The sequence below is a fragment of the Dinoponera quadriceps genome, unplaced genomic scaffold (genome assembly GCF_001313825.1).
Source record: "Dinoponera quadriceps isolate SergipeBrazil2010 unplaced genomic scaffold, ASM131382v1 scaffold3289, whole genome shotgun sequence".
Lineage (NCBI taxonomy): Eukaryota > Metazoa > Arthropoda > Insecta > Hymenoptera > Formicidae > Dinoponera > Dinoponera quadriceps.
In genome coordinates this window covers 311625-337211 of record NW_014558238.1, presented here as the reverse complement: position 1 = coordinate 337211, position 25587 = coordinate 311625, and the positions used below count along the sequence as shown (strand labels likewise).

The window sequence follows — 25587 nt, the reverse complement described above, 5'->3', positions numbered from 1 at the left end:
TGGTGAAATTGTTTATCACATTATGGATAAGTGTGTCTACAGGTAGATATTCTTTTCGTATTTATGTCACGGTTTACATTCCAAACTCAGGTGCATATGGCATTTATTTAACAATCTCAAATTCTACATTATGTGTAAAATTTAAATTATAATCAGAAAAAATTAAGATAAACTTGCAACTTATTACTTTTCTGTCATACCCGATGAAAATAGATCATTTAACTTACTGATTAAACAAAAATCATAGAGATAAATCAAGAGGTAGCGTAACTATAGTAAAAGTGGAAATTCAGCTCATTATTTGTATAATAATGTATATGGTGCAGAAATGCATAGTTTTTTGTACGATCAAATGTTAAATCGTTAAACTATAAAAAGATAAAAATTTAATAATGATTTCGTCAGTTTATAATTTTAATTTTTACAGACTACGTTTATATATATTAGATTTATGTCAACGGCTATTAGTCCATTATGAAAACTGTTCTGCTTTATCTATTTCTTTTTTTTTTTAACATTAGTTCACAAAGTATGATTTTATATATGAATTTGTTCATTGATAAAACCCGATACTACCAATGTTCTTTGACGTTTTAATCGCTGTAATGGTTAATATGATGAAAAAAATAAATAGTTCTTTTTCCATATTGTTTTGAATTTATCAAAATCGTGCGGCGATATTTGTTTTCCAGAGCGTCAAAAGTGATCCTGACAACATAATAATAGGTCCAACAAGGATTATAGTGATGTGCATTTGGTATTTTTCATAAAGTGTACTGAATTCAATTTATGAGGTGTTATTATCTACAGAAATATATACAGCATAAGAGAAAAAAAGAACACATAAAATAATGAAAAATTGTTTGCAAATAAATTTTAGATAAATTTATTTTTTCATTCTTAATGGAAGTTCTTAAATATATAATATCGAAGTACAAAAAGGAAATATATCGAAGAATAATCGTTAACTCTGTCATGATACTGCAGTAAACACCAATTAACAATAACATTACATTAACGTTGTAATTTCTCACTCAAAAATATAAATATAACTTGACATATCTTATATATAAATTATATCGGTGAGCGGGAAATTATAACATTGTTGTATAACGTTACTATTGATTGATGTTTACTGAGCTACATATTACTTTGTACATATTTCTGAGCTTTATGCGCATCCTATCTGTCAATATTTGTATAGTTTAAGTTTCTTCGTGGAGAGGCTTGCTAACAATAGGTCATTATGAACTGTAAACGAACATAGACCCAAAACAGGATCTGAGACTGGAAGTACTTGCAACTGTTTACCGCTTTTTACACTCCATATTGATATTTTGCGGGTTTCTTCTTGATGTGCCGCTACTAACGTATCGTTCTCCGCATATACATAACATGGTCGGGACAAGAGCTTTTGAGAATTACCAGCATTGAACGTATGCACAACGCTACACATGATTACCTCTTCGCTACCTTTTTCCATGGTACACACCGCGTGTCTTGCGTGTGGTTGTCCAACACTAGGACGGGACGATATAAGGGCGTGTTTACTTTTTTCGTCGTAACACACCGAAATAAAGGGGCCTTCTAAGAATACCTGTTTAGGCAAATAACCGGAATTCTTAGATTCATACACACAACACGTGTTCAACCGACACGCTATGAATCCGCCTCGACTAATACCACTGCCCGGATTCGGTTGTACTGTCGCCATAGATACAACCGGTGATCTGTCGCTCTGGCCACCCAAGGTGTCGACGGGACTAGAAATTTGTCTGATATCAAACCGAGTGATAGATCCATTTTGAGCGCCAACTAATAGAAGGTTCGAGTTATCGCCTGACCAACAACAACTCCAAAGCGGGCTTTCTGTTTGGAATGTATGCAGTATCATATTATTCTGAATGTCCATTAACTTCGCACACTTGTCAAAGCCAACGCTCAGAAGGAGCGACGGTTGCATAGAATGAAACGTTAAATCTCTTATAGCGTTACTGTGTAAAAAGATAAATTGCCGCGCCTGGAAGTTTATAGGATCGATTCTCCTCACGCCATACCCTTTGAATATGACGTTCGTAGATGCTTTTTGGGAAACAACCAGAATGTTGTACCATGGATTATAATTTAGCACACGGCATTCACCATCTTTGCAGATATCTATAGATCGTTCCGGATGAAACTTTTTAGCGGAGAAGTTCGGAGCGTTTTGATTTATGAGAATATTCATTTCCGCCCGGTAGTTTTCCAGTTCGGTAATGCGACTTTTCAACCTAACCACTCTTTCCTCGTAAATTTTCAGGCGAATGTTACATTGTAATAATTCCGTCTGCGTGCGTTTCTTTTCAGCCGTCACATTACGCAAATCTTTTTTCATTTTCTCTAATTCACCGGTATCTTTAGACGACAGTTTTCTCGCATATAAAAACCTAATATGCTTTACCAGAGCTTTCTTGTTGCATTGCGGGCAACGTCGATTTGTGCTTATGGAACATTGTAGCCACTTCAAGATACAACTGTGTCCAAACAAATGTCCACATCGTAAACAACACAAACGGTGCTCCCCTGAGCTAGTCCACTGCTCCATGCAAATTGGGCATGCCTGATCAGAGTCTTCAACATTTGACTCATTTAAATTTGTATCTGTCATAATTGCTAGAAAATTAATTTTATTTGATTATAATACATATTGATTGTGACATATTTGATTGCAATATATATTTATATAAGTTCAAAAGATATTCTTATTAAGATATTATAGTACACAAGTACCTTCCTGTGAACTTCCAGCATGTATATGTTTTTCCGCGTCACCTTGCACATTATTATTAGGAGGATCGTCATGCATATTTTCCTCTGCCTCCTCAGCTTCTTCTATTTCTTCCGCCGCTTCTGCAGCTTGTCCTTCTACTTGCATTACAACTTCATCTATAGTAATAGACAATATTATTGTAAAAAATGTCATTATAATTCGAAACAAATAGAATATATGAAATATATTATTATATACAACACAGAAATCTGTATAATCAGTTTCAAAATTAGGAATTGATATCACTTATAAATTCTTTGATTGACTTGAACTTAATTTTTCTTTAGCGGAAATATCAAGCGAAACTATAATTTGGCTGTAAGTCTCCAGATGTTAATATTAAACATCTTCATAACTAATCTTGAAATTATCAATCTGTTGAAATAAAGTCTACTTGAAAGTCTACTTGAAAGATTAGATATCAGGTTTATTTATTTATAGTTTTGAAGCTTATTGTTTTTAAGAACATTTTTACATTCAATTGCTTCCCAAATAGCAGAATTTTCTAAAAGATTGCTTAAAAATGTCTAAAAAAAAGATGTTTGAAGAAAAATAAGCGTTTAAACCTCGAAAATGTTTTCCAGATATCTTTTAGAAATTCCTGCTATTTAGGTTATTGTATACAATCAAGATATGTATTATGGATGTAGGTATTCTTGATATTTCTACCAAGAAAATATTTCGAGATGAGTCAAAACATTTCAAAAGAATCAAGAAATTCGACAAGAGATCCATTAGACCTTAGAAATACATTTCACCTATTTTTCTATTTACAGATTATCTATGGTACTTACTGCCTTCCATAACCTTTATCTCGTATTTGATATCCTTAATAATACAACTGGATTGTTATCCTTAAAAGATGATAGGAACGTGTGCTCCTTTTATCCTCATAAACTATGTCGAACTAATTGTTAAAACAAATATTATATTACTGGAAAACTATAAGTCATGTGTTTATTTAGACCCGGTGTTTGATGCGTTATATTTATTGGTCACTCTATCTATTGGTAGTTTACTCGGTCGATATAATCGTGTACGAGACATATGATAAAAATGGCTTGTTCAGCTAAATTAAAGACTGTAGTTTCGTTTATCAACATAAGAACATATACTAATAAACTCATATAACTTACTTTTACATAATTGTCTATCTTTTTTCTATTCTTTCGATTTCTATATCTTTCATAAAAAATTGTTTTTGCGATAATATTCAGATCATCTCGCGGAAGGATAAAAATAATTGAACATCGTGTACGCAGAGAAAAGAATTCTGAAGAATTTTGAAGTGAGTATGATACACAATATTGACATATTAGACGTGTTATAATTCTAATTTTGTTTATGTCTTACATATTTTACAGCTCTCTCGCAATAAAATAGTACGTAAGAATATTTCCGAAGTATATTTAAATCGTCTGACGCAGCCGACATCATAACTCTATCACGGAGGATAGTGAAACAAAATCTATAGGTTACTTGCATCTTATATATATACATCTCGCGGGACCGAGGAAAAAACGGCGTTGATTCGAAGGTAAAAATATGAAGGTAAAATTAGCATTTAACGCATTATTAAATACAATATTTATATGTATTTCTTTTTCATACAAAAATTTTGTTGCAACCAGTTTTTAGAAAAGTCAAATACATATGTGTCTTAATTTTATTATAAGTATTATGTTGTTATATATGTAATAATAATAGTCTTATTAATAGAAAAAATGTCGTAAAATATAAATAAATAAGTGAAAGTATTCAGAAATTTGTTCCTGTAGAAGCGACGGCCATGTGTGAGGAACCATTCTCCTTTGCAAAAACATTCCCGTACGCAGGAACGTTTACTGATTAGAACAAAAAGCATCCACGAATCAAAAACCCGAGGTTCGAGACGGAACTGCCCTAAACTTCAGTCAAACAATGGACAATTCGGCAGTGACTTACGCTTGAAGAAAGGCGTCTTTGACTGGCTAGAATCTCTCTTTGATATAAAGAAACCTTTGAATTTATCGGATGTATATCAGCTAACATTAGATTACCGCAAAGATAAATCAGATAAAACGATATCAATCGATACGTTCGATACCGTCAAATCGGAACCACTTGTGGAGACATTATTCCTTCAATCTATTTTACCAAATTTCGAAACTCATATCAACGAGCCGATAGTACGTTATTATATAAAATAAATTGTTACTAAATTACACTACTTTGGATCTATAGATTAATGCAATTAGTGATTCGTAAATCATTATTGATAGATTGCACAAAGGCGAAATATTTTTCAAGGAAAACATTGAAAAGCCTGTAAGAGTCGGGCTAGGTTGTTGGTGCGAATAAATTTACATAGAAGGATAATATGTTATCGCACGCGCCGATGGCTTTGCCAGACTTTTAAACATATGCGGGAAGTCTTCCTTCCACATCAAACCGTTAGTGAATCAATTAACGCACAATCAGATAATTATTAATTGGGGGATTTAATCAATAATTGGGATATAGAATTGGTTTGATGTGGAAGGGAAACTTCCCACATATGTTTAAAAGTCTGGAAAAGCTATTAGCGCGTGCGATGATACTGTCAAACATATTGTCCTTCCATATAAGTTTATTTACACTAACAACATGCTCTTGCAGGTCTTTCTATGTTTTCTTTTATTGTATATTTCGAGAGTCTGGTACAATTCAATTTATATAAAATATTGTTCACATACTTCATAGTATTATAAATTTTACAGTACTTTGAAGATGTTAAAGATGAATTAAAAACAAGCAAAGGATTACACACGGAAGCGTCGGATTCTGTGAGGGAATTACAGCAAAATTACTCGATTTATGACAAGGAAAATTACACAGTGTAATAATTTATTCATTCCAATGCATTTTCACGCTTATTAGTCGATTATGTAAAAAGGCAATTATACATTTGTAGAAATATGGCTGAAAAGGAGAACGAAATGCCTGAAGAACAGCAGGAAGAATTGGCGGAAGTAGAAAAACCAGTAGAAGAATTCGAAGATTTTGCAGAGGATAAGATTATGGACGAAAAGAAAGATGAGGAAGAGGATAGACGCATAGATAAAGACGAGGACGAAATTACAGAAGATATCACTGAAGATATCACTGACGTCGAAGACATCATTTACGAAGACGAAGATAAAGACAAGATTGAAGATTTACAAAAGGAACCCCCGATATTTTCATTCCCGCCTGACGTCGCAGAAAGTACGCTTTGATATCTATTATCGGCTTCCCGGTGCGAAAGGATGCTTTATTTAACTTCTGAGTTGCCTGTTCACTTTTGTCGGCTCATTTTTGCTCACAAAACGCTGGAAACAAATCCACGGAAGACGCGGCACCAATCCGAAAGTCAGATCAAGCACGTTATGATATCACTTAAAACCATGAAAAATCATTAAATTCAAGATCGCAATTGTAGCGATAGCATCATAACAATTTCTTAAACGACGGATTATGTTGAGGTAAACGACGAACATTGCGCCATTACGTTTTTACGATATGTGCGTAGCTGATATATTCATGTCGACGAAGACACGCATACACGTCTATGTCAGCGAATATATCATATTGTCATATTAAAATTTAATGAGATACAGTTGTTCAAGTAGTGTGATTGAAAATAGTCGATGAAATAATTATCGGTTGTTCCAACCCAGCGAGGTAATGAATATTTAATGGAACGTCGAATTGATGCCGACTCGATGCAATTTATACCTCATTGACGTCGATTCGACGTCGTTTCGATGGTTTATTTCTCGCTGGGAATGGATTCGCTAACCGACGAATATTTGATTTCAGAGGTGAAAGCATTGGATGAGAGATGCATTATTCTAATCGATGAAATCCAACAAATACGAGATGAAGTTGAAGAATTATCAGAGGTAATGCTCCATCGTTCTTTGTATTTTCAGTATTATTATTGTAAATATTTAATTTTTAATTATATCTCTTAACATATATGTAGAAAGTGGATCTAACGGAAGAGGAGACGCGGCTAATTGAGAAGAAGCAAGATGCTCTCTTATTGAAAACGGCCGAACTCGACCAGTTGACGGAGCAATTACGTCAAATAACGGTAGTTTTAATAGATACGTTTAGTGAAATATAGATTACAAATTACTTAAGAACCGTAACCGTGCATTTGTGAAAAGCTCGACTTACGTGAATCAATGATAATGCTTGTTAGTATAAAATGAGAGATAATAGCAAAATTAGGAAGAGGAATATCATAAATATATTATAGATACAAGGAATTCCAGACTTGCTTTACGATGATTCGTTAGAACTCGACAAAATACTTGATGTGGAGAAAATTCAAGAGCTATTCGAAGAAAAGAAAATAGATATAGAAGCGCCCAAAATTCAAGAGAAAGATCGCTTTGAATTACCGCGAATAAAATATCCCGAGGATAAGTAAGTTACACTCTCTTTAATCGTAAAAATTCCGCCAGCCTATTTTAATACGCCTCGTATCGTGTGGGTCATCGTATGTTGCCTTTTCTTTTTGTTAATAATGAGTTTTACAGTATTGCGAAGATTATAACACGTATATTATTAATGTATATACACCATCAGTGATCCACATGTTCTAAATGGAACCTAAATGGAAAGTCGCAAGAAATTGACGTGACGCGAAACGTGTTAATATATTTTTGATTGCGTATTTTTATCGTCATCATTTTTATCGATCAGGCTGCCGAGGGTAATCGTTTGCGGTCCCGCGGAAAATAAGCTTCCAAAAATCATAATAGCGGACAGCGAACGGAAAGAAAGAGGGGAGTGCTTCGAACGTTTAACCGGCCAATTAACGGAATCTCTAACGATGCAGGAAAAATTGGTTAAAGAAAATGCCCAGCTGGAAGGTGGAAAGTATGCTGCAAAATTCTAAACATATTAAAAAAAACAACAAGCGGAATTTATTGAAAATGCACGTTAAAAAAATTGTTAATTTAAAGTAGTTGTACCTTTAATTAAGGAGAAACGATATTTCTGTTTCGATCGATCTTTTGCGTAGCAGTCGGTATCGAAAAATCTCGCAATTCGATAGTTATTTAGCGAATAGTCGAAGGGCGCGTAAATGCTTGAAAGTTACACGGTTTCCGCGGTGATGACGATGTTTTTTTATTTGAAGCGTGTCAGTTATACGTCACTTATGCGTAATTCGATTTCGTGACATGTCAGTTTCATGACGACCATTTAAATGTGCACGTTATCAACTATTTCGTTCTCGAGAAATTATTTTGCAACACGTTTTGGTTGAATGTCCCGTCAGATTCTAAACGGATGAAAGGCCGGCTTAACCACACATTATTAACCTTCGATTCCTGTTAACCTAATTGGTCGATTAACTCAATGGAATTGATCAATCGCATGGGATCAATTATCTAATTGAACAATGCGATTGGTCAATTCCGTTAAGTTAATCGTCGATTAGATTCAAGCCAAGATGATAGAGACGGGCATAAGTTGGGCTATCCCGTGAACAGGTACAAGCTGGAAGAGACCTTGCTGGAGAAGGACGCTGCTATCGAAGGTTTAGAGAAGAAGGTATGCGGCCTGCAAGCCGAAATGCGTATGATCGTCAAAGAGAATAAGGAATTGAGCAGTCGATTGGCCACCTTGAGTCAGTTAATGACCAGTCCTACTTGCGGTTCAGGTGTTAACCAATTACCTCAGTTAACATCGCCGCCAACACCACCACGTGCATACGTCAGCTCGCTGCCTCGCGAAGACGCGTCCTGCCGATGCAAATGTTGCTCTCGTCAGCCACAGTTCACTGACATTTTGTCACCGACAACAGGAACTGTATGCTGTACGATACCGTCCAATTCTTAGTCAATTTAGCGAGATATCTCGACAAATCCGTTACGAAATATATTATAAAGAAATACCGCGATAGGACTCGCGACATTTCATACATGTTAAGGCTCTGGAATCGCAAAAAAATCTTGGCACGCGTTTACTCGCCTCCGACGTTATTAAGCAAGGACAGTCGCAGCGACCACTCCGGAGTCTTAAGAGATACAAGGTGTTTATGCGATGAATTTTAACACTGACGAAGTACAAATATGTGCACAGTTTCACCGAGACTCGCCGGAGGTGGATCGGCAACAGAGACTCCCCATTCCAAAGACAACGACATGCCGCAAAACGTCGAAATATGTCCGCGAGGTGTTGCCCTCACGAAAGCATCGCCCCCTCAAGGAATCTGTCCCGCGGAATTGGAGAATAAACAAACGACCTACGATATTAGTGCTAAACAGCTAGTGAGTTTTAAGAACTACAAATCGATGTAACTTTACACCACCATTGCTGAGCAATGTAACTTTGTATTCGTTTATTACTCGAGGCACGTAACAGATAAATTTCTTCCCGAGGAAGCAAATTTTACGCATCTCTGTACACTCTTTAAGTAATGAAACATTGTGTCATTATTTTTCCAACGTCAATATCTTAGAATCGGCTAGACGGTATGGTAAAACGACAAAAATGATATATCTGTATTCTGTAAGGAATGAAGAAGCGATCGGATGAATTCACGGTATATTTAATCTCTTCAGGAGCAGCAATTGGGCAGTATGGAGTGTGAAGTACGTAACATGCAAATGGAATTGGCGAACGTGCAACGGGAGCGGCAGCAACTGGAGCAACAACGTAAATTACTGAAATGCACAGGACCTTGCGCACCGTGTGCCTGCCCTCCTCCGCCCTCGACGTGCGTGACACCCTCGGCGTTGAGGTCTATCTCGCCGATAGGGCCTGCTGCACCGCCGGTGTCTCCCACCAAGGTACGTATATATGATTCCCAGAATAACCTTTCTCCTTCGAGAGAGACTTAATATTAAAACCGCAGCAACTTGGATCTTTTAGAACAGAGGTTGGATCACTTTTTACCCACCTCTTTTTTTTTTTTTATAATTATCTGTGGACTTTCTTGAATTTTATAATGTTGTTTAATTGTTCTATGATAAAGAAGGCTTACCATGTATGTGATGAAAATCCAAAGAAATGGAAAAGAAAAGAATTTACAGCCGCGGTTCTAATGTTAACAGGGTAACAAATACAGCTTTACGATATATTTTTCAATCAGATGCAGATGACTACGCCAGCTGTACCCCCGAAATGCACTGGTTCTTGCACAAACGCACCTATGGTACGGCTCTAACTTAAGGAAACTTTCTCCTAAGAGCGGAAACGTGAAAAGTTTCGCGTGAACGACTTTAGCGATCGTGTAACTTCCCAAACAAATGAAACGTGGAACTTTCAATGTTTCCGCTCCTAAGGAAAAATTATATAACCGTTACCGAGATAATCATGAGCGTATATTTGTGACGAAAGGGCGCGAGCAATTGCGCTCAACAGCAATTACGCGACCTTCGCGAACAATACGCTCGACTGCAGGAAGACTATAAAAATAAGCTATGCGAGGTATCGTGCATGAGAACTGACGCGGAGAAAATGAAGCAAGATTTGCGCGATGCGAAGGAGGAGAAAGAACGAATGGAGATAAAGATGATAGACGCTCAGGAGCGATTGAAGCTCTTCGAAGAGGAAAGGGGAAATTTCGAAGGTACATTTCCGTAAACCAAAATAATAACAATAATAAGTGGCGCATATTCTTTTCGTTTATTATATAAATGTGAATTACCTTCCGAACAGGTCATAAGGAACAGCTCGTCGAGCAGGAACAGGCTTTAATGGTGGCGAAACAACGAATGAGAGAAACGCAAGATGAGCTGGAGGAGCTCCGTTCCGCCACTCAGGATCTATCTGCTCAACTGGAGGACTATCGCAATAAATATTTGCAAGTCGGTTGTCGTCCTTCGCGTCCTTCTATTGAGACTAAATCCCGTCATCCACTTGTTTCTCCGTATGTGCAAAAACAATGACAAGAACAATTCATACTTTAGGCCCAGCAACAGGTTGAAGAGCAACGAAGACAGATGGATCTTATGGAAATGGATAACGCGCGAATGAATGAGAATGTCACTTTGGAGATCGGACGTGTTAAAGTACATATTAATTATTAGTTTAAGTACATATTGATTAAGAGTTTGTTTATTGTTTGTCGGGTTATTTAGGAAGCTATGGTACTCTTAGAAGATTAATATGTATAAATTTGTGCACAATTATGTTCATATTATATATATATATAACGTTGATACAATACACTCAGAATCAATTCCAAGAAAAATTAGCCGAGCTTGCGCCGTTGCCGGAAATTCTGAAACAATCGCAAACTAAGCTGCAAGAGACGCAGCAAATGCGCTTGATCGCTGAACGCAACTGCGAGGACCTGTCGCGGGAATTACAAGGATGCAAGGACAAACTTCAGATTCAGCAAAACGAGACGGAAGTGTTGCGTACTCAGTATCAAACACTTTTGGTTGTAACCTTGCTACCTTAACGGAGGCCTCGTTATCTCAGGTGGAAAATGATACATTATTGCGAATCGTTTTTTCAGGGCGAAAGGGGACAGGGAACCGGTCGGTTCGAAGAGATGGAAAAGAAGTGCGGTGAACTGCGAAATGAAAACGAGAGGATGAAAAACACACTGACACGGCTCGAGGAGCAAAGGGCGCAGCTTCAAAAGCGCATGGACGAGAAGATGCACGAAAATACTCAGCTGTTGTCACAGTTGGAACAAGTACGACTCGGTCTCGCGGATAAGGAGAGCTTCTTTTTTTCGTCGCGAGAACACCGATATCTCTTCTTTTTCTCTCAAGGTGAGGGAGGAGTCTGCTCGACAAGTAGCCAGAACGAAAGATCGATGCGAAAATATACGATGGTCGATGCAACGGCAGATCGCTGAAATGGAGAGAGAATTGGCACAATGTAGAGCCACAGCGCGGGCCGCGCAGCGAGACAGAGACGAAGTAATCCTTTCCAAGAGTTTTGCATAAAACAATTTACCTGTCTTGAATGGAAAGGGGATGGTACTTACGATACACTTTCCGTTAACGCAGATCAGACAAAAGATGCAGGGTCAGATAAATAATTTGAACGAAGCCTTCGAACAAGCGCAAGGGCGCATTAGATCTCTGCAAGGCCATGTAAACTACCTCAAGACCTCTTACAGTAATATCTTTATCGGTCAAGGAGAAACACCGGCTGGTGTTCCGGCAGGAGACGCTCCAGGCTTGGGATACGATTCCTGCGACTGCAATTACTAAAAGTTTCATGATTTTCGACACGATAATATTATATTTGAACTCGATGCAACGAAATTTATAATACGCCATGTAACATCGTACATATCCTGTTGCGCATTTTTACCTCAAGCGACACACTGACGCGATTCGACAAAGTCATTTTGTAGAAAGTAACATACAATGCCTTCAATTTTATTTTATAAATATATATGAACTAAAAATGCGTGTGATGCACAAATAAAAAAACGGAAAAGAAGCTTACGAGGTTATTATATAAGCACCATTTATCAATTTTAACATATTAACACGTTCGCTACACTAACATTACATATGACTAATCTCTTAAGAGATCAGCGTCGCATATACATGAGAGCGATAATTTTTCTCTTTGCGTAAACAAACTAAATCTTTTAGATAAAAACGTTTTACAACTTAAAAAAAAATATAAGAGGCTGTGGGAAGGATCTCTCAAATGAACCGTGATAACGAACGTATTAGGAGAAATTTCAATAAAGATCAGCACATATGACTATTGGATATGCATGTATTGGATGTAAACATTTGTTTTATTATATATGTATTTTATTTAATAAATCGACTATGTATGTATGCTCTTTATATGCAAGTAAATTAGAGAATCTGGCATATGATAAAAACGCAAGAGTCGACTAAAAAGAAATTAAAACAACAGGAATATGATATATGTACATATGCAATAGGTATAGTTAACATCCAGATGAATTCCGTTAGTTGTCCACTGAATGAAGCATATTGAGCATATTAAGAATAGCATCCGAACGCGATCGCACCTTCTCCATTTCCACTCGAAATTCTTCCAGTTGAGATTCAATTCGCTGTGCATAAGCGTGACAGCACCTGCGGGCGGAAATTAAACAATCTTAATTTTGAACAATCAAATGTGAATATTAAGTTTCTAGTCGTTGTGATCTGTCCTTGTTTAATGACGTCGAGAAGCGAGAAAACGCTTGTCAAAATTCTTTGCGTTTTTATCTTCAAACAAAAAGATGTACCCACAAAATGACATTTGTAATCGATTTAGCAATCTTGTAAAATTGGACGAACACTTTTCTTTTACTCGAACAATCAATAAGTAGTTAAGAAAAAAATTTTTGAAGGCGTACCTTCCAGCAGATTGTCCTGAGTTGGAACATGACGGCTCTACAGGTGCACACGGCGAAATTTTGATTTGGGGAGAACAACTCGTCGAGTAGGGTACCTCCTTCTTGTGTGAACAGCCTTTACTGGTACTTGGTGCGTTAGGATTATAGCAATCTCCACATCCTCGCAAAAAGTCCATTAAAATATTGCGTACTTTTTTTCCGCTTAATCTACGTCGTCGTGTCTGAGGAGAATACACAAAATTAATAAATTGTAGTTATAAGGTAAAAGTCCTAATATCTGGATATACACTTAAACCTGGACATTTTTTTATTATTTGGGTTTTTAACTACGAATATCTAAACTTTCGACAATGAATATATATATATATGAATACGACAATGAATATATATATATATATATGAATACGACAATGAATATATATATATTCTATGTTGAAAGTTTAAATATTTATATTTAAAGACCAAAATAATGAATACGTCCAAGTTTAGGTGCCCAGGCGTTGATACTTTTACCTTAATCACGAATTATTATGATAAGTGATAATTAACTTTCTTCCGCAACTTACCTCTGAGGTTTCGTTACATTGTTTATGCACTAATAATGGTTCTTCTTCATTTACGTTGGAAGAATGATAATTACATGTTCCATTACATTCTTGATCTGTATTCATTTTTAATTGCTCGCATAAGGAAGCTTCCTTCGATGTATTACAATGCTTATTATCCTCTAGACAATTATCTCTTGGATCGTGTAGCGAGTGATGGCATGCCATATGGTATCCGCATGTATGTTCATTATCTTCTACGACAGGATTGAAATTTTCATTTAAATGCTTAGGCGTTAAATTGTTCGAAAAGCTTTGTCGATGTTCCTTGACACTGCATTTATCTTTACCACAGTTACAACTATCTTCGAACTTCGGTTTTTCTTTATGTGAAAAACAATTGCATTTGTGCCCTGATAATGTTTCTACATCATGAGTACAGCAGGAATGTGATTTTTCTTCAGGATGTATTCGCTTGTACTTCAGCCATTCTTTACGATGCTTTGAGGAATTACAGTCTTCACAAGTGGAAACGCACACGTTTGGACTACTCGCACTGTCCGCATGTATATTATCCATTGTACAGAGTGGTTTCGGCGTGTTACTAAATGACATTGAATGCGAACACGAAATATTAGACGTAGCCGAACTCATCTCCAACTTAGCTGGTACTTTTGATTTTTTACTTGATGAACACACTATATTACTGCCGTTGAATCTTGTCTTTTGCCAGCAATAACACTTCTTGTCGCTTTTCATTCTAATAGACGTTTCCATTTCATTTTCGTTCTCAGTTATGGATTCCTCATTGATCTGAAAAAAAAAATACGATTTAAATTAAATGCTATAATTTTGAAAAAAACATATCCTGTTATTCACAAATATTATGATTGATTTGTAAAGATAATTTACCTCCTTGCCCCAAATGTTGATAGTCCCGTTTATCTCAGACATTCTTACTTCCACATTACCGAGTAAGAATGGACCACATTCTCGAGTGCGTGTTTTTTCATTAACAATCTTGTCTTTTACAGGCTGTTCTGCTTGAATTAGGAAGCTACGCTCTGCGCTATTTTCATTCTCGTGATATACAAAGCACTTTACGTTATCCTCTGGATCATTAACATCTTCAATTTTGCTTTCTACAGGCGTTGCAGTTCCTAACTGACTTATATTAATGTTACATGAATTATCCTGGGATTCTGCGTTAGGCGTTTCATTTAATTTCGATTCCACAGCATTTTGGGAAGCTTTAAAATTTTGTAAAAAGTTAGATGGTCCAAGGACATCCGTAATTTTTCTCTTTTTGGAACTGGAAGGTCGATTCGAGTAATTGTCATCATCATTCTGCAAGTCTGTCACTGTGTTTTCATTTAACCTTTTCTTCGTATTTTGCACTAGAGGACTTTCTGGCTTTGTTTTCCCTTGTGTAATATTTGAAAGAGTTTGTAAAATTCGAGATGAAGTTATAAATGCATGAGATAACGTGCGTGAATTTTTTCTCGGTGTTAGCGTATCTGTCAATATTATACTATCGTCAGAATGTAATGTCTTAGCTGCCTCTGGTGGTTTCATTGATACAGATAAACTATCAGTCCATTGTTCGATAGAACTTAATGTCGAAGCAACGCTGCTACTTGATATTTTATTGTGATGCTGCTTTACATTCGAAGATTGCGCCTGAAAGTCTTCGTTAGATGCCTTGGTTGACGGAGGTTTCTCTCCAGTTTCAGCAATAAAATCTGTTTGAATGCAAGCAACTTTCTGTGCGGGAGGTTTATTGCCCTTTTCATACTTTGCTAAGGACTTCCTCAATTCCTTCAGCTCTTGTTTCATTTTCAGATTCTCTGCAAATTGTTTCTGATATGTGTCCCGCAAGTTGTTGTATTGTATAGTTTTCTGATTTAATTGATCTTTCAATGTGACAATTTCTGAAATGTCTGAAGTTGTTTTACCAAATGCTTCGTTTACCCTGTCAAGTGTTTTCTCGTCGTTACTTTTTCCTTCGTTTTCCATTACATCGATGTGTTTAATCTCCTCGATCCTTATGGAGTACACTTCTTCATCATTATCATCTGTCTTGGACACATCCATTGGTTCCGCATCAATGTACGTTTCAGATTGAGTAAGCTCTTGTCCAATGACTTGTGCATTTTGGTTTAAATCAGTCTTCTGACTAGATTTCGAGGTACCACGCATATATTCTTCATAAGTCAAAGTGTGCACATTGAAAAATACCGGTGATACACCTTGATGACCGTTTTGAACATGAGATGGCTGCACGTTAACACCAAATTGTCGAGTTTCTCCTTCAGTAAGACTAACTTCGGATATACCATTTTGCTTCTTATCGTCCGAGTTTACGTCATCTTTTTTATCCTGCGTTAATTCAAGGGCTGTACCTATTTGAATTTCAACCTGTGCACCTATATTATCTTCCTCTTGTATCGATTTTAAATCATTTTTCTTATTATCTCGGCCATTTAATATTAACGGTGAAGCATTACAAGTAGCTCTGTCCTTCTCACGTGCTTCTGCCAATTCTAATTCCTTGATTGTTTTCTCAGCATAACTCTTTATCGTTCTACTGGTCACTGCTGGCTTTGTCTCCTCTGTGTCACTGTTTTTATCAGTGTTACTTTTACCGTGAATCGCATCCTCACGCTCTTTCGTATGCTTCTCCATAGAACGTCTACTTTGCTCCTTTATATCTTGTATGTAAAGTTTAACTTTACTTTGCACATTGTGTAATTTTACTACTTGATTTTTGCGCACCACTGGAAGCATTACAACGTTTGATGGAATGTTTAAATAGTTACGCTTCACCAAAGCTGCCTGCCTTCCCTTGTTGGCATCAGTATACATATTATTCCTGTAGATGCTCAAATCTTGGAGAGAAGAACTCTTTTCTTTGTCACGTCTCTTCAACGTTCTCTTATTTAAAACAACATCAGCTGACACTCTGTCATAATAGTCATCGTATATTTCATCGTCATTATGCATTCGTCTAGAAATTTCCTCCTCATCCTCCTCCTCCTCATCATCATCATCATCATCTTCTTCTTCATCCAACATGTGCTTCATATGATTTGGATCCGAATCGTTGTCATGCTCCAAATTTTCCATATCTGCAGTATAATATAATTATTTTACATGTGATACGCAAAAGTATACATATATATACACTGATATCACAAAAAAAAAAAGATATTGATTGTTTATTCTCAACAATACGTATCAGGATAAGCTGTTTTAATTTTGTCACTGTATATGCACTCCTTCCTTTGTCAATTTACCATCGCTATCTCCATATTCATCATCGTCATCCTCATCATTGTAGGGAAGCTGATCGGTTTCTTCTTCGGAGGACAAAATGCATACGCTGCTCGGCGCTTGATCATCACTGTGATAAGGGCTCCGGCTATGTTCCTCCTCCATGGCCACGTTCTCCGCCGGCTGTTTCGCGTTCACGACCTCCGTCGTCGAGTCATCACGTCTGGAAATGCTGGAAACGCTGATGTATGTCGGCATTTCCTCATCCTCGAGCAGCGCAACGTCTGTCTGGTCCATCATTAATTTCGTCTCGCTCTTAGACGAATCGTTGGGCACATCCTTCGTCGCCTTTGTCTCCGCTTCGGTGTCGTCGGGTGGATGCTCGCTGTTTTCCGACATCGTGGAAAGCTACAAGTGAGGGACCGAGAAAACGACTTACTGTTATCGGACGGACGTCGACGAACCAATTTACCGCAGCTAAACAATCGCGGCAACGATCTACTGCAGGTGTATCTCGCGCGTTCGCCGGTCCGGCGAATATACGTGGCGTGTGTTGAAAAACACTTTTTCATCAGACGCCATTACGGCGGTGTTCGCGGTCTTCCAGGCCTTTCGTACATTAACGCGTGCAAGTCGCTACCACCATTTTTCGTTTTACGTCGCGAGCAATTTGCATTCTCTCCCGATAACGCGAATCAATAGACCGAACGACGCGATCGCGCGCCTCTCCCCCAGGCTCTTTTAACACCGAGCTCCAATCATCACGAGATTAATGACCCGCACGTCGCAGGACCGTACACACGACGCGGAAGCCGGGCAACGACTCAGTCCCGTTCGTGAAGCCGTCTGGATCGGTTTGCGCATCGACAATCGCGAATGAAACTATTCAAGGTATTATTCCGGCAATTATTGCCATTTATTTGGATAAATTATTTCCACCTCTCACTCCACGTACGAACACACTTGTCAGGAACGCTGAGGTTAACGTCACTTGCGCGCATGTGCTTTCGCAGCTGCGGAAAGCCGCGCGCGCACACACACGCGGGCTCTTTGGTTTTGTTTCATTACACAATCGATCCCGCGTTAGCACGTACGATCGAAAATTCGTATCGCGCGCTCCTCTCTTTTCCGTTTTTTTCTCTCGCCGTTGCGTTGCAGAGAATGCACGTTATGGTTTATTAAATTGGACTCGTAGTGTACAAAGCATACGAATACACAAAGGGATCTGAATTAAACGTCTGTGTAATATATAGAACGCGAAAATAAAACGGTACTTTCCCACCTGAAGTCCTTGACTGGTTAATTTTTTTTCCATTCTTTATTTAGTGAGGTTATGTATACATATCGATCGCATCGGAGCCGGAAACGTCGATCAATAATCGTAGACGGTTTTACAAGAGCGATTTTTTACCGTTTGTCTCACCTGACAATTCATTTAACCATAGACATATAGCAGCACTGCCATCCAGTCACCGGAATAAAAAAACAAAATGAAATAGTGGTCGGTATTCATGGTCAGATCTTGTATTTAAGCATTCTTAAGCTCATCTTCAGGTGCTTCGCAGCCAATGAAATGAGCCGTACAGCATCTGAAGATGAATTTAAGACGGTCTTTTATATAAGATTCGATTATTGGCGTTTTCGATTTGCTGACTCGACCCAGCTGCTGAACTGGTACAACAAGTTAGAATGAGACAAGTATATTTTGTCTCCCTCTAACTTATCCGCACTAGTTTAACAGTGTGGCTAAAAACATAAGTTGGAGCTTATGCCCGTTTCCTATCGTGGTTCTAATCTAATCGACGATTAACTCAACAGAATTGACCAATCGTATTGGCGAATTAACTAAATTGCTCAATACGATTGGTCAATTCCGTTGATTTAATAGTCGATTAGATTCAAACCATAATGGTAGACAGACATCAGTCCGTTCTTTTTCGCTGAACTGTCTGCACTAGTTCGGGAGAAATTTACACGCACATTAAAGCGTGCGAAACATAAACGTAAAACGAGATTCTCGTATTTCAGTGTGCGTAAATTTCTCGAACAAGTACAGCAAGTTCAGCTAAAAAGAACAGACTACACCTGTCTCTCCTCTTTTCTCTTCCCACAAACGACGCAATTAAAGCCAGCGGCACACGATGCTAGTTTTCGTACTGGATTGCTTGCTGGATGGAAATACTGCCTTCTAATTGGTGTATCGTTGTCCATTTTCGGAAATGCACCAATCAGAACGCAGTATTTCTATCCAGTGAGCAATCCAGCACGAAAACAAGCATCGTGTGCCACTGGCTTTAGGCGAAGAAAGCATCATTGTTTTCGTTGCCTTCTTTTACCAACGTCGGCTTCGGTCCTCTGATGAGAGTGCTCACTCTATACGTCTATAGTCTCACGTGACAGACACAAGGTGTGAGCAAACATAACCTAAGCGGAGAACAAACTTCGTCGAAAACTCGGGGGGTTACTAGCGACGCAACTAGCGCTGTCCCTCTCAGAACGCCAGCACCATTATCGTCGGCAACTAGAAACGCAGTTTGTGCGCGCGGAAATTCGATTGTAACTTCGCGAGCGTTGTTCGATTTCGCGGAACGATGGCCGCCGGACTTCGTCTGACCATCGAGTTCGGGTAAGATCGAACGGTGAAACGCGGTGACCGAACAATAAGGTCCCGTTCGAGCGCGCGATAAATCACCGTTCACGAATGTTCGCAGGGGTGGGGCGGAATCGTTGTTCGACAACAAGAAGAGGCACGAGGTGAACTTACCTGGCGACGAGTGTAAGTATGCCGTTTACCGCTACTCAAGATCGTACACGATCGATGTTACTTTCTCTCCCCCCTTCCCCCCCGTTAATTCCCCATGCGAAACGCCGCAGGGACCTTGGGACAACTGGTGTTCTGGCTGCGAGATAACCTCCTCACCAGACAGCCGGAACTCTTCATGAAGGACAACACGGTGTAAGTGATTTCACGACTATCCCCCGCGTACCCTCGACCGATGTGATTCTTCGTGATCTTAACAATCGCACACACGCTCCGAGATTCCGCGATAATACTAGCACGCTGCCGTACGCGTGGAAACGTAGTCTCTCCGACGTGCTTCTAAAGCAAATATCATAAACTAAGATGGCGTACGCCGCGTGCATGTTCGGTCGGAGCGGCGTAGATGGCAGCACCGTGGCTCTAGCAAGGCGCATCGTAATATCGGGAGTCCAATAGGACTGATATCGAGCACGAGATAGGAAGTTTGAACGGAATTGTTAGATATATTTTGAGCGATTTTTTGTGTATTTTTGCGGAAAATACTCAGAAATATTATCGCAGGGGAAATTTACGGTGTACGTTATGATTTCGCGAACATGTTTGATGTGAGATTACGTACAATAAGATAGCCGCTTCGCACGTTGTTTGCCGGTGTCATACACAGATGTCAGCATTCACGCGTTACTGGCGTATTAATTAGGGTCACTAGATCTATGAGGTATCGCCTTTCGGTCGCCATTTTTACGAGCCTTTTAACCGTCATTACCACAGACCTGAGAGCGACGTTCGTGTGATCGTTCATGTGGAAACTTTTCAAGAACATTCTTCAAACGATCGACGAGATGAAATGATCCGTGATGAAGAGGGAGAAATCACGTTAGGAAAATACAGATGAATCACACAGATCGACATCGTGAGTTGGAATCTTCGAAACTTGTCTAAGATAAGAGGTGCTTTCTTGGCAAGGAACACAAAGCTATCTTATCAGCTACATATTATCTTAGAAGATAACTTAGATAATATGTAGCTAATAAAATAGTTTTGTGCTAACACTGTGTCCTTTGCTGGAGAGCATCCAAGGACAGATATATTAAGGAGATTAGACATCTCGTGCGAAGTTGGCTATGAAAGTCACATCGTGACGATCGATCTAATCGCGAATTTAGTGTCTCTAACCAATCAACGATAAGTATCGTTCGAAGTTTCCCAACCGCCATTGCGAGTGTTTTACGCCAAAAGTCGTGGCGTCATTTCGTTCCTTCCGCGTTCGTTGTTAACTTTCTGTAATTGAGAGAGGGAAGGGGACGCGCTAATGCGGGATCTGTAAGTTTTTAATACGCAACTCGCCTGCTGCGGCGAATTGTAACTCGATTTAAGAAGTTTGTCTTGTTTATTTAGGCGGCCGGGTATTCTGGTTCTGGTAAACGAAACCGACTGGGAATTGCTGGTGAGTTTTGCGATATGCATAACCTCAATTTTATTCCGTTCCCTTTCCCTGTTTGGGTAATACGGATATCTCGAGTATTTTCATAAAAAGATAAGTAAATTTCCTTGATAGTCGTTAGTTTCAAGATTCTTTATCGAAAGGCTCACGTATTATGCAGGTTTTATCGTACTGAGAATTTTGATTAACTGAGAATCATTGCTTCTCAAATGTTTGTACACAGTGAAGAGATTTTGTACTCGTGTTAAAATCAGTCCTTGTTGTAATTTCTGTGTTAAATTTTTAAAATACCCCATGTGTTAATTTAACATATTGTGTTTATGTTTCCTCAACATTTTGTGTTGTGTCGATATTCAACATGAGTAAGTGTTGAAATAACACATTCTAATTTAGTATCAATTAACGTATTTTGTACTAATTTTTGACATAATATTTCCGTTATTTTTCAACATGTTTGCCTTTTGTTAAATTAACACAAAAATTCGAGTGAACCGTTTGGGACGCGTGAAATGTGTTAATTTAACACAATATTTTTTACTGTATAGCAGACGATTGTAGTACATTTTTTTAATACCTTCTTTGCAATTATACTTGCGTCCTTTATTGCATAATTAAATTTACACTTGATTTCATCTCGGTAGTTTGTCTCGAAGCACAATTTTTATGCTTTAAAAATATTCTAGAATTATTAAAGCTTTATTTGAAGGGGACCTTTTAAACACAGATTTAAATGTTCAGCGAGAAGGGCAGGCGGATTTAAATTCGAAAAGGATTGAATAGGCTACTTAACTTTGCAATTCTTAAGTCGTCACATTGATATGAAAAGTTAATGCGCCATATTCTCTGCGAACGAATCCTTCGGTATATATTTTCCAAGATCTTCGAATTATTAAAAACTTGTTACATAGAGACATTTAACTGTCCAGACTTAAGTGCCCGGCAAAGATGATATATGGAAGAAGATAAACGCGATTTTTAACTCGTCCACGAAGATAGGGTCGATATAGAATGACCCGAAGTTGTGTGTATGCGTGTGCGCGTGCTCCGAAGAGAGAGAGAAAGAGAGAGAGAGAGAGAGAGAGAGCAAAAGAGAGAAAATATCGAAAGGCGATCTCGTGAAAACCAGGAAATATCGCGAGTCTTCATGGGCTGCTTGCCTCTGCACTTTAGCATTAATAAAGCCAAAGAAGCTCGATTGCGATCCGCGCGTGCGGAAGGTCTTCGATTTGAAATATTAATTTCAGACACGTAGCACAAGCGGACTGTACTCCTGGTAGCACGCATTATTTCTTTATTCGCGCTCTACTATTCGCTCCTTCAGCCCTTCGCGTAGGTGACACGCGCGGCTGTTCCTGGCGTCTGACAAACGCCCGGCGCCGGGATACCCCGTGACCGGTTTTTACAAACGGCATAATCGGCCCGTCGACCACCATCACTTTCGTCGTCGTCGTCGTCGTCGTCGACGCTTATGCGGTAGGGTGCGGGATAACGGAGCGATTCCGGACGCTGAAAGGGCGCAAATGACCTCGGTTTGCCACACCCACGGAGAGAATTATCATTTTAAATTTGTAAATGTACACGCCGTGGCTATTAGGAAGAGACGCGGTTTTCTCGGGGTAGCGTTCGAGCGGGAAGACGCTGGAACGCCGGGACGGGGGGAGGAGGGAGGGAAAGATGATGGCTCTGGCCATTATTATGATAATACCGGCGAAGCCTCTCCGCAAGCTTCGCCTTATGCGTTTCCGTGCCTTTTCGCTCGGCCTTCTTCTTCTTATGTACACACACACACACACACACACACACATATATATGTCATCTCCGCCTCCCCTTTCGCTACTTCTTGCTATCCGCCGTCTTTTTTCTCCCTGCAACATAGTCGCGCTTTCACGAGCGTTCTCGCCGGAGCTCTCCCGTACGCCGAAGTTTTCGCGTCCGTTGCATGTCGATGTAATGGATACCCTTGCTATCGATAGTGGAAGATGTTGAAAGGCATGAACGTGGCTCGTGCGACGTGCGAAATTGAGGATGAGGTTTCCATAAAGTCGAAGTCGCTCTTTGCTCGCCGAGTAGTAACACGCGGTTGCGCGTGTACGTAAGATTACGCGAAGAGATGGCGTTCGAGTAAATTTTCGTCGACTTAAAAATTTGCCGGGGAATTTGTGGATCAGCATTTGGCGGGTGAAATATTTCCTCGAGGCTTGTTCACTTCTCGTTCCCGTTTGCCTGACGAGTCCCTGACTATATTTCATGTCGTATGTATTTCGTTTTAATCTGAGATGTGAAAAATATAATTTCAGGGGGAAGGCGATTATAAACTGTGCCCGCAGGACACTGTGCTTTTCATCTCGACGTTGCACGGAGGATAGACGTATCTTCGACATTGAAGATCGACGGATTGAAGATCCACAGAGAGGTATTTAGCTGAACATTTTTCATTTGGCGAGTACAGAAAATTTTATATATTTGATGAGAGAATAAAAAGTACTTCTTTACGAAACGTGTGCGTTTGTGATCAGTTCTAAGTAACGATTTAGACACGTTGGGTTTTAGAAAGGAAAATGACTGCTTGATTTGTTTTAACGCTATTCAATTACGTTAATTCTCGTAAATTGTGGCCTATGAACGATAAGTGATCATAATCGCAATAAACTAAAATTTTTACATTGTATCATTTAATGGTCATGTATGCAATTGGATTTTATTTTCGGACACGTGTGAATTGCATATTTCTCTCGTTGGTTTTGCCCTTTTATTTTCAAAAAAATATAACGAAATAACATCGAATATTCGAGCATCGCTTTTATTACGCGATAAAATTTTAATGGATTTAATAGAAAATGGAAACTGGCCAAGTCCGAAGGAAATTTGTTTTCGACGAACTAAGAAACTTTGAGAAACGAAGAAAGAATTGTTGATTTATTTCTTTTACATGAATCCACATATCCACATACCACATATTCTTTTCCTCGTTTCCCAGCCCTAAATATGATTTAACAATATTGCAGATGTACATTACAAGCTTGAATAGTTTGACGTGCATTGCATCACAATTACATAACAATGCACGTTTCTCTGTCGGTGAAACGAGAGAAATATGGGAAATCGGTGCAAAAATATGATCACTGGTAATGCAAAGTTGTCAAATTACATTTTGTGTCCGAAAATATGTTTGTTATTTCTAAGGATGCTAAGCAGACACAGAGTGTGCTCTTTGAACTTTTCAATTTTATTAAACGATGCATATTTATTTTATTATGATTTACTCCATAACGTTTCTCGATATCGGTGTTCACGTGCTGAATTATTTCCTAGTTTAAAATTTAAATTGATAACTACATAAAACCTTCCCTTCGCTTATTGCACGTTCACAAATAAAAAGCTTAGTATTTTTTGGATTAAATGTCCGCTAAGAAAGCTCGATGAATATCCACGCGCTAATAAAAAAAAGGGAAAATATCGAACTCCGACACCGAGTTCGCAAACGTTGCATAGATAATATCAATATTTTATGCGCGAGGTTCCACGATGTGTGACGCATCTTTTGGAAAAAATACACCCTCGAAAGCGTACGGACGTGTATATTTTTTTAAATTTCACTTTGAGATTGATGCAGGCAAGTGCATTGCTCTCTCGTAAATTTTTGTTGAGCGACGAGGGTAAGTGACTCATGACCGGAGAGCGAACCGGCCGCATTTATGCCGGTCGCGCAATCGAAGTTGCGCTTCGTTAGTGTATCGAGCTTGTAGTTAGGGACGCGTCTATGAAATAGATTTCGCGACACCGGAACCAATCAGTCGCCGCTGGCGGATCGATGGGACACCACTACACCGTATAATAATCTAGCGATACACAATGGCACCAATTAATCACGCGCATGAGCTGCGCGGAAAATCGGCGAAAAGATCCTAACGAGCGTCGATCATGAACGAAGAGTGCGCTCTCTCTCTCTCTTTCTTTCGCTCGTTCGCGTGTGCACTTTCCCATCCTTTTCACGCACGTACATGCGAACGTGCGTGCGTGCCTGGATGGGTGCGTGGACGCGCGACTTTGTGTGCGAGCATGCGAAACGCATCCGCCTATCAACGAGAGCCTGAGTGTGTCGCAATCGCTAATGGCCTGGCGGGGTTGGATGGTCCAGTGATTAATTGTGTCACCCATGATTACATTACGGACGCTGCGGATCTACTATATTATATACGGTCATACGTGCGTGTGCCGGGCGGATTGCGCGTTATACGTGCGCCTTGCGCATCCGTGCGTGTTTGCCGGACGCTCGAGGAAACGCGCTCGTACGTGCTTGTAACAAGTCGGCCGCGACAGGGGAACGTGCCGCTGGAAATGTCCGGTTGTTGGGTCCGCTAATCTGCGATATATCGCAAGGTGTACAGATGACGCACACGAAGAAACGCTTCCGCCTGGCGATACGCTATCATCCCTCCC

At 39.1% G+C, this 25587-nt stretch overlaps 5 protein-coding genes across 6 annotated transcripts in view; 3 read left to right on the top strand and 2 right to left on the bottom strand.

Annotated features, from left to right (window-relative positions):
• Nucleotides 1-1064: 1064 nt before the first annotated feature.
• LOC106749695 (E3 ubiquitin-protein ligase RFWD3-like) lies at nt 1065-3793 on the bottom strand. Its single transcript, XM_014629388.1, has 3 exons — nt 3604-3793; nt 2770-2925; nt 1065-2652 (listed from the first exon to the last, which is right to left on the bottom strand). The coding sequence occupies exons 1-3, from the start codon at nt 3611-3613 to the stop codon at nt 1190-1192; spliced, it is 1629 nt and encodes a 542-aa protein (XP_014484874.1). The 5' UTR covers nt 3614-3793; the 3' UTR covers nt 1065-1189.
• Nucleotides 3794-5434: 1641 nt separating this feature from the next.
• On the top strand, nt 5435-6111 carry LOC106749683 (glutamic acid-rich protein-like). The gene is made up of 3 exons (XM_014629370.1): nt 5435-5446; nt 5548-5666; nt 5742-6111. The coding sequence occupies exons 1-3, from the start codon at nt 5435-5437 to the stop codon at nt 6043-6045; spliced, it is 435 nt and encodes a 144-aa protein (XP_014484856.1). The 3' UTR covers nt 6046-6111.
• Nucleotides 6112-6594: 483 nt separating this feature from the next.
• LOC106749748 (227 kDa spindle- and centromere-associated protein-like) lies at nt 6595-12014 on the top strand. The gene is made up of 14 exons (XM_014629483.1): nt 6595-6711; nt 6795-6905; nt 7074-7243; nt 8317-8642; nt 8909-9096; nt 9391-9603; nt 9921-9983; nt 10169-10400; nt 10490-10638; nt 10741-10842; nt 11007-11216; nt 11295-11477; nt 11557-11706; nt 11797-12014. The coding sequence occupies exons 1-14, from the start codon at nt 6595-6597 to the stop codon at nt 12001-12003; spliced, it is 2421 nt and encodes an 806-aa protein (XP_014484969.1). The 3' UTR covers nt 12004-12014.
• A 565-nt stretch (nt 12015-12579) lies between these two features.
• Nucleotides 12580-19795, bottom strand: LOC106749742 (kinesin-related protein 4-like). The gene is made up of 6 exons (XM_014629473.1): nt 19707-19795; nt 16966-17350; nt 14582-16797; nt 13691-14482; nt 13125-13345; nt 12580-12858 (listed from the first exon to the last, which is right to left on the bottom strand). Exons 2-6 carry the CDS (start codon nt 17339-17341, stop codon nt 12729-12731), a joined length of 3735 nt encoding a protein of 1244 aa, XP_014484959.1. The 5' UTR covers nt 17342-17350; nt 19707-19795; the 3' UTR covers nt 12580-12728.
• Nucleotides 17884-25587, top strand: part of LOC106749747 (ubiquitin-related modifier 1) — a 12305-nt gene continuing 4601 nt past the window's right edge. Inside the window, exons 1-5 of one of the 2 annotated variants that reach the window (XM_014629482.1) lie at nt 17884-19568; nt 19654-19718; nt 19817-19898; nt 21102-21150; nt 23445-23560. In XM_014629482.1, the coding sequence (XP_014484968.1) occupies nt 19534-19568; nt 19654-19718; nt 19817-19898; nt 21102-21150; nt 23445-23513 (300 nt within the window). In that variant the 5' untranslated portion in view covers nt 17884-19533 and the 3' untranslated portion in view covers nt 23514-23560. Of the gene's footprint in view, nt 19569-19653; nt 19719-19816; nt 19899-21101; nt 21151-23444; nt 23645-25587 lie in introns of those variants that run through there. The other variant, XM_014629481.1, reaches the window with a different exon arrangement.

What these genes read in the sequence shown, in the direction of transcription:
- LOC106749695 (XM_014629388.1), bottom strand. An exon ending in TGCTGGAAGTTCACAGGAAG is followed by an intron (nt 2,653 to 2,769) that starts GTACTTGTGTAC and finishes TTAATTTTCTAG; the next exon opens with CAATTATGACAGATACAAAT.
- LOC106749748 (XM_014629483.1), top strand. Translation starts at nt 6,595, where the DNA reads ATGGATTCGCTAACCGACGAATATTTGATTTCAGAGGTGAAAGCATTG. An exon ending in AAGTTGAAGAATTATCAGAG is followed by an intron (nt 6,712 to 6,794) that starts GTAATGCTCCAT and finishes ACATATATGTAG; the next exon opens with AAAGTGGATCTAACGGAAGA. An exon ending in ATATTAGTGCTAAACAGCTA is followed by an intron (nt 9,097 to 9,390) that starts GTGAGTTTTAAG and finishes TAATCTCTTCAG; the next exon opens with GAGCAGCAATTGGGCAGTAT.
- LOC106749683 (XM_014629370.1), top strand. An exon ending in GACAAGGAAAATTACACAGT is followed by an intron (nt 5,667 to 5,741) that starts GTAATAATTTAT and finishes ATACATTTGTAG; the next exon opens with AAATATGGCTGAAAAGGAGA.
- LOC106749742 (XM_014629473.1), bottom strand. Translation starts at nt 17,341, where the DNA reads ATGTCGGAAAACAGCGAGCATCCACCCGACGACACCGAAGCGGAGACA. An exon ending in TCAACATTTGGGGCAAGGAG is followed by an intron (nt 14,483 to 14,581) that starts GTAAATTATCTT and finishes TTTTTTTTTCAG; the next exon opens with ATCAATGAGGAATCCATAAC. An exon ending in TCAGGACAATCTGCTGGAAG is followed by an intron (nt 12,859 to 13,124) that starts GTACGCCTTCAA and finishes TTCCGCCCGCAG; the next exon opens with GTGCTGTCACGCTTATGCAC.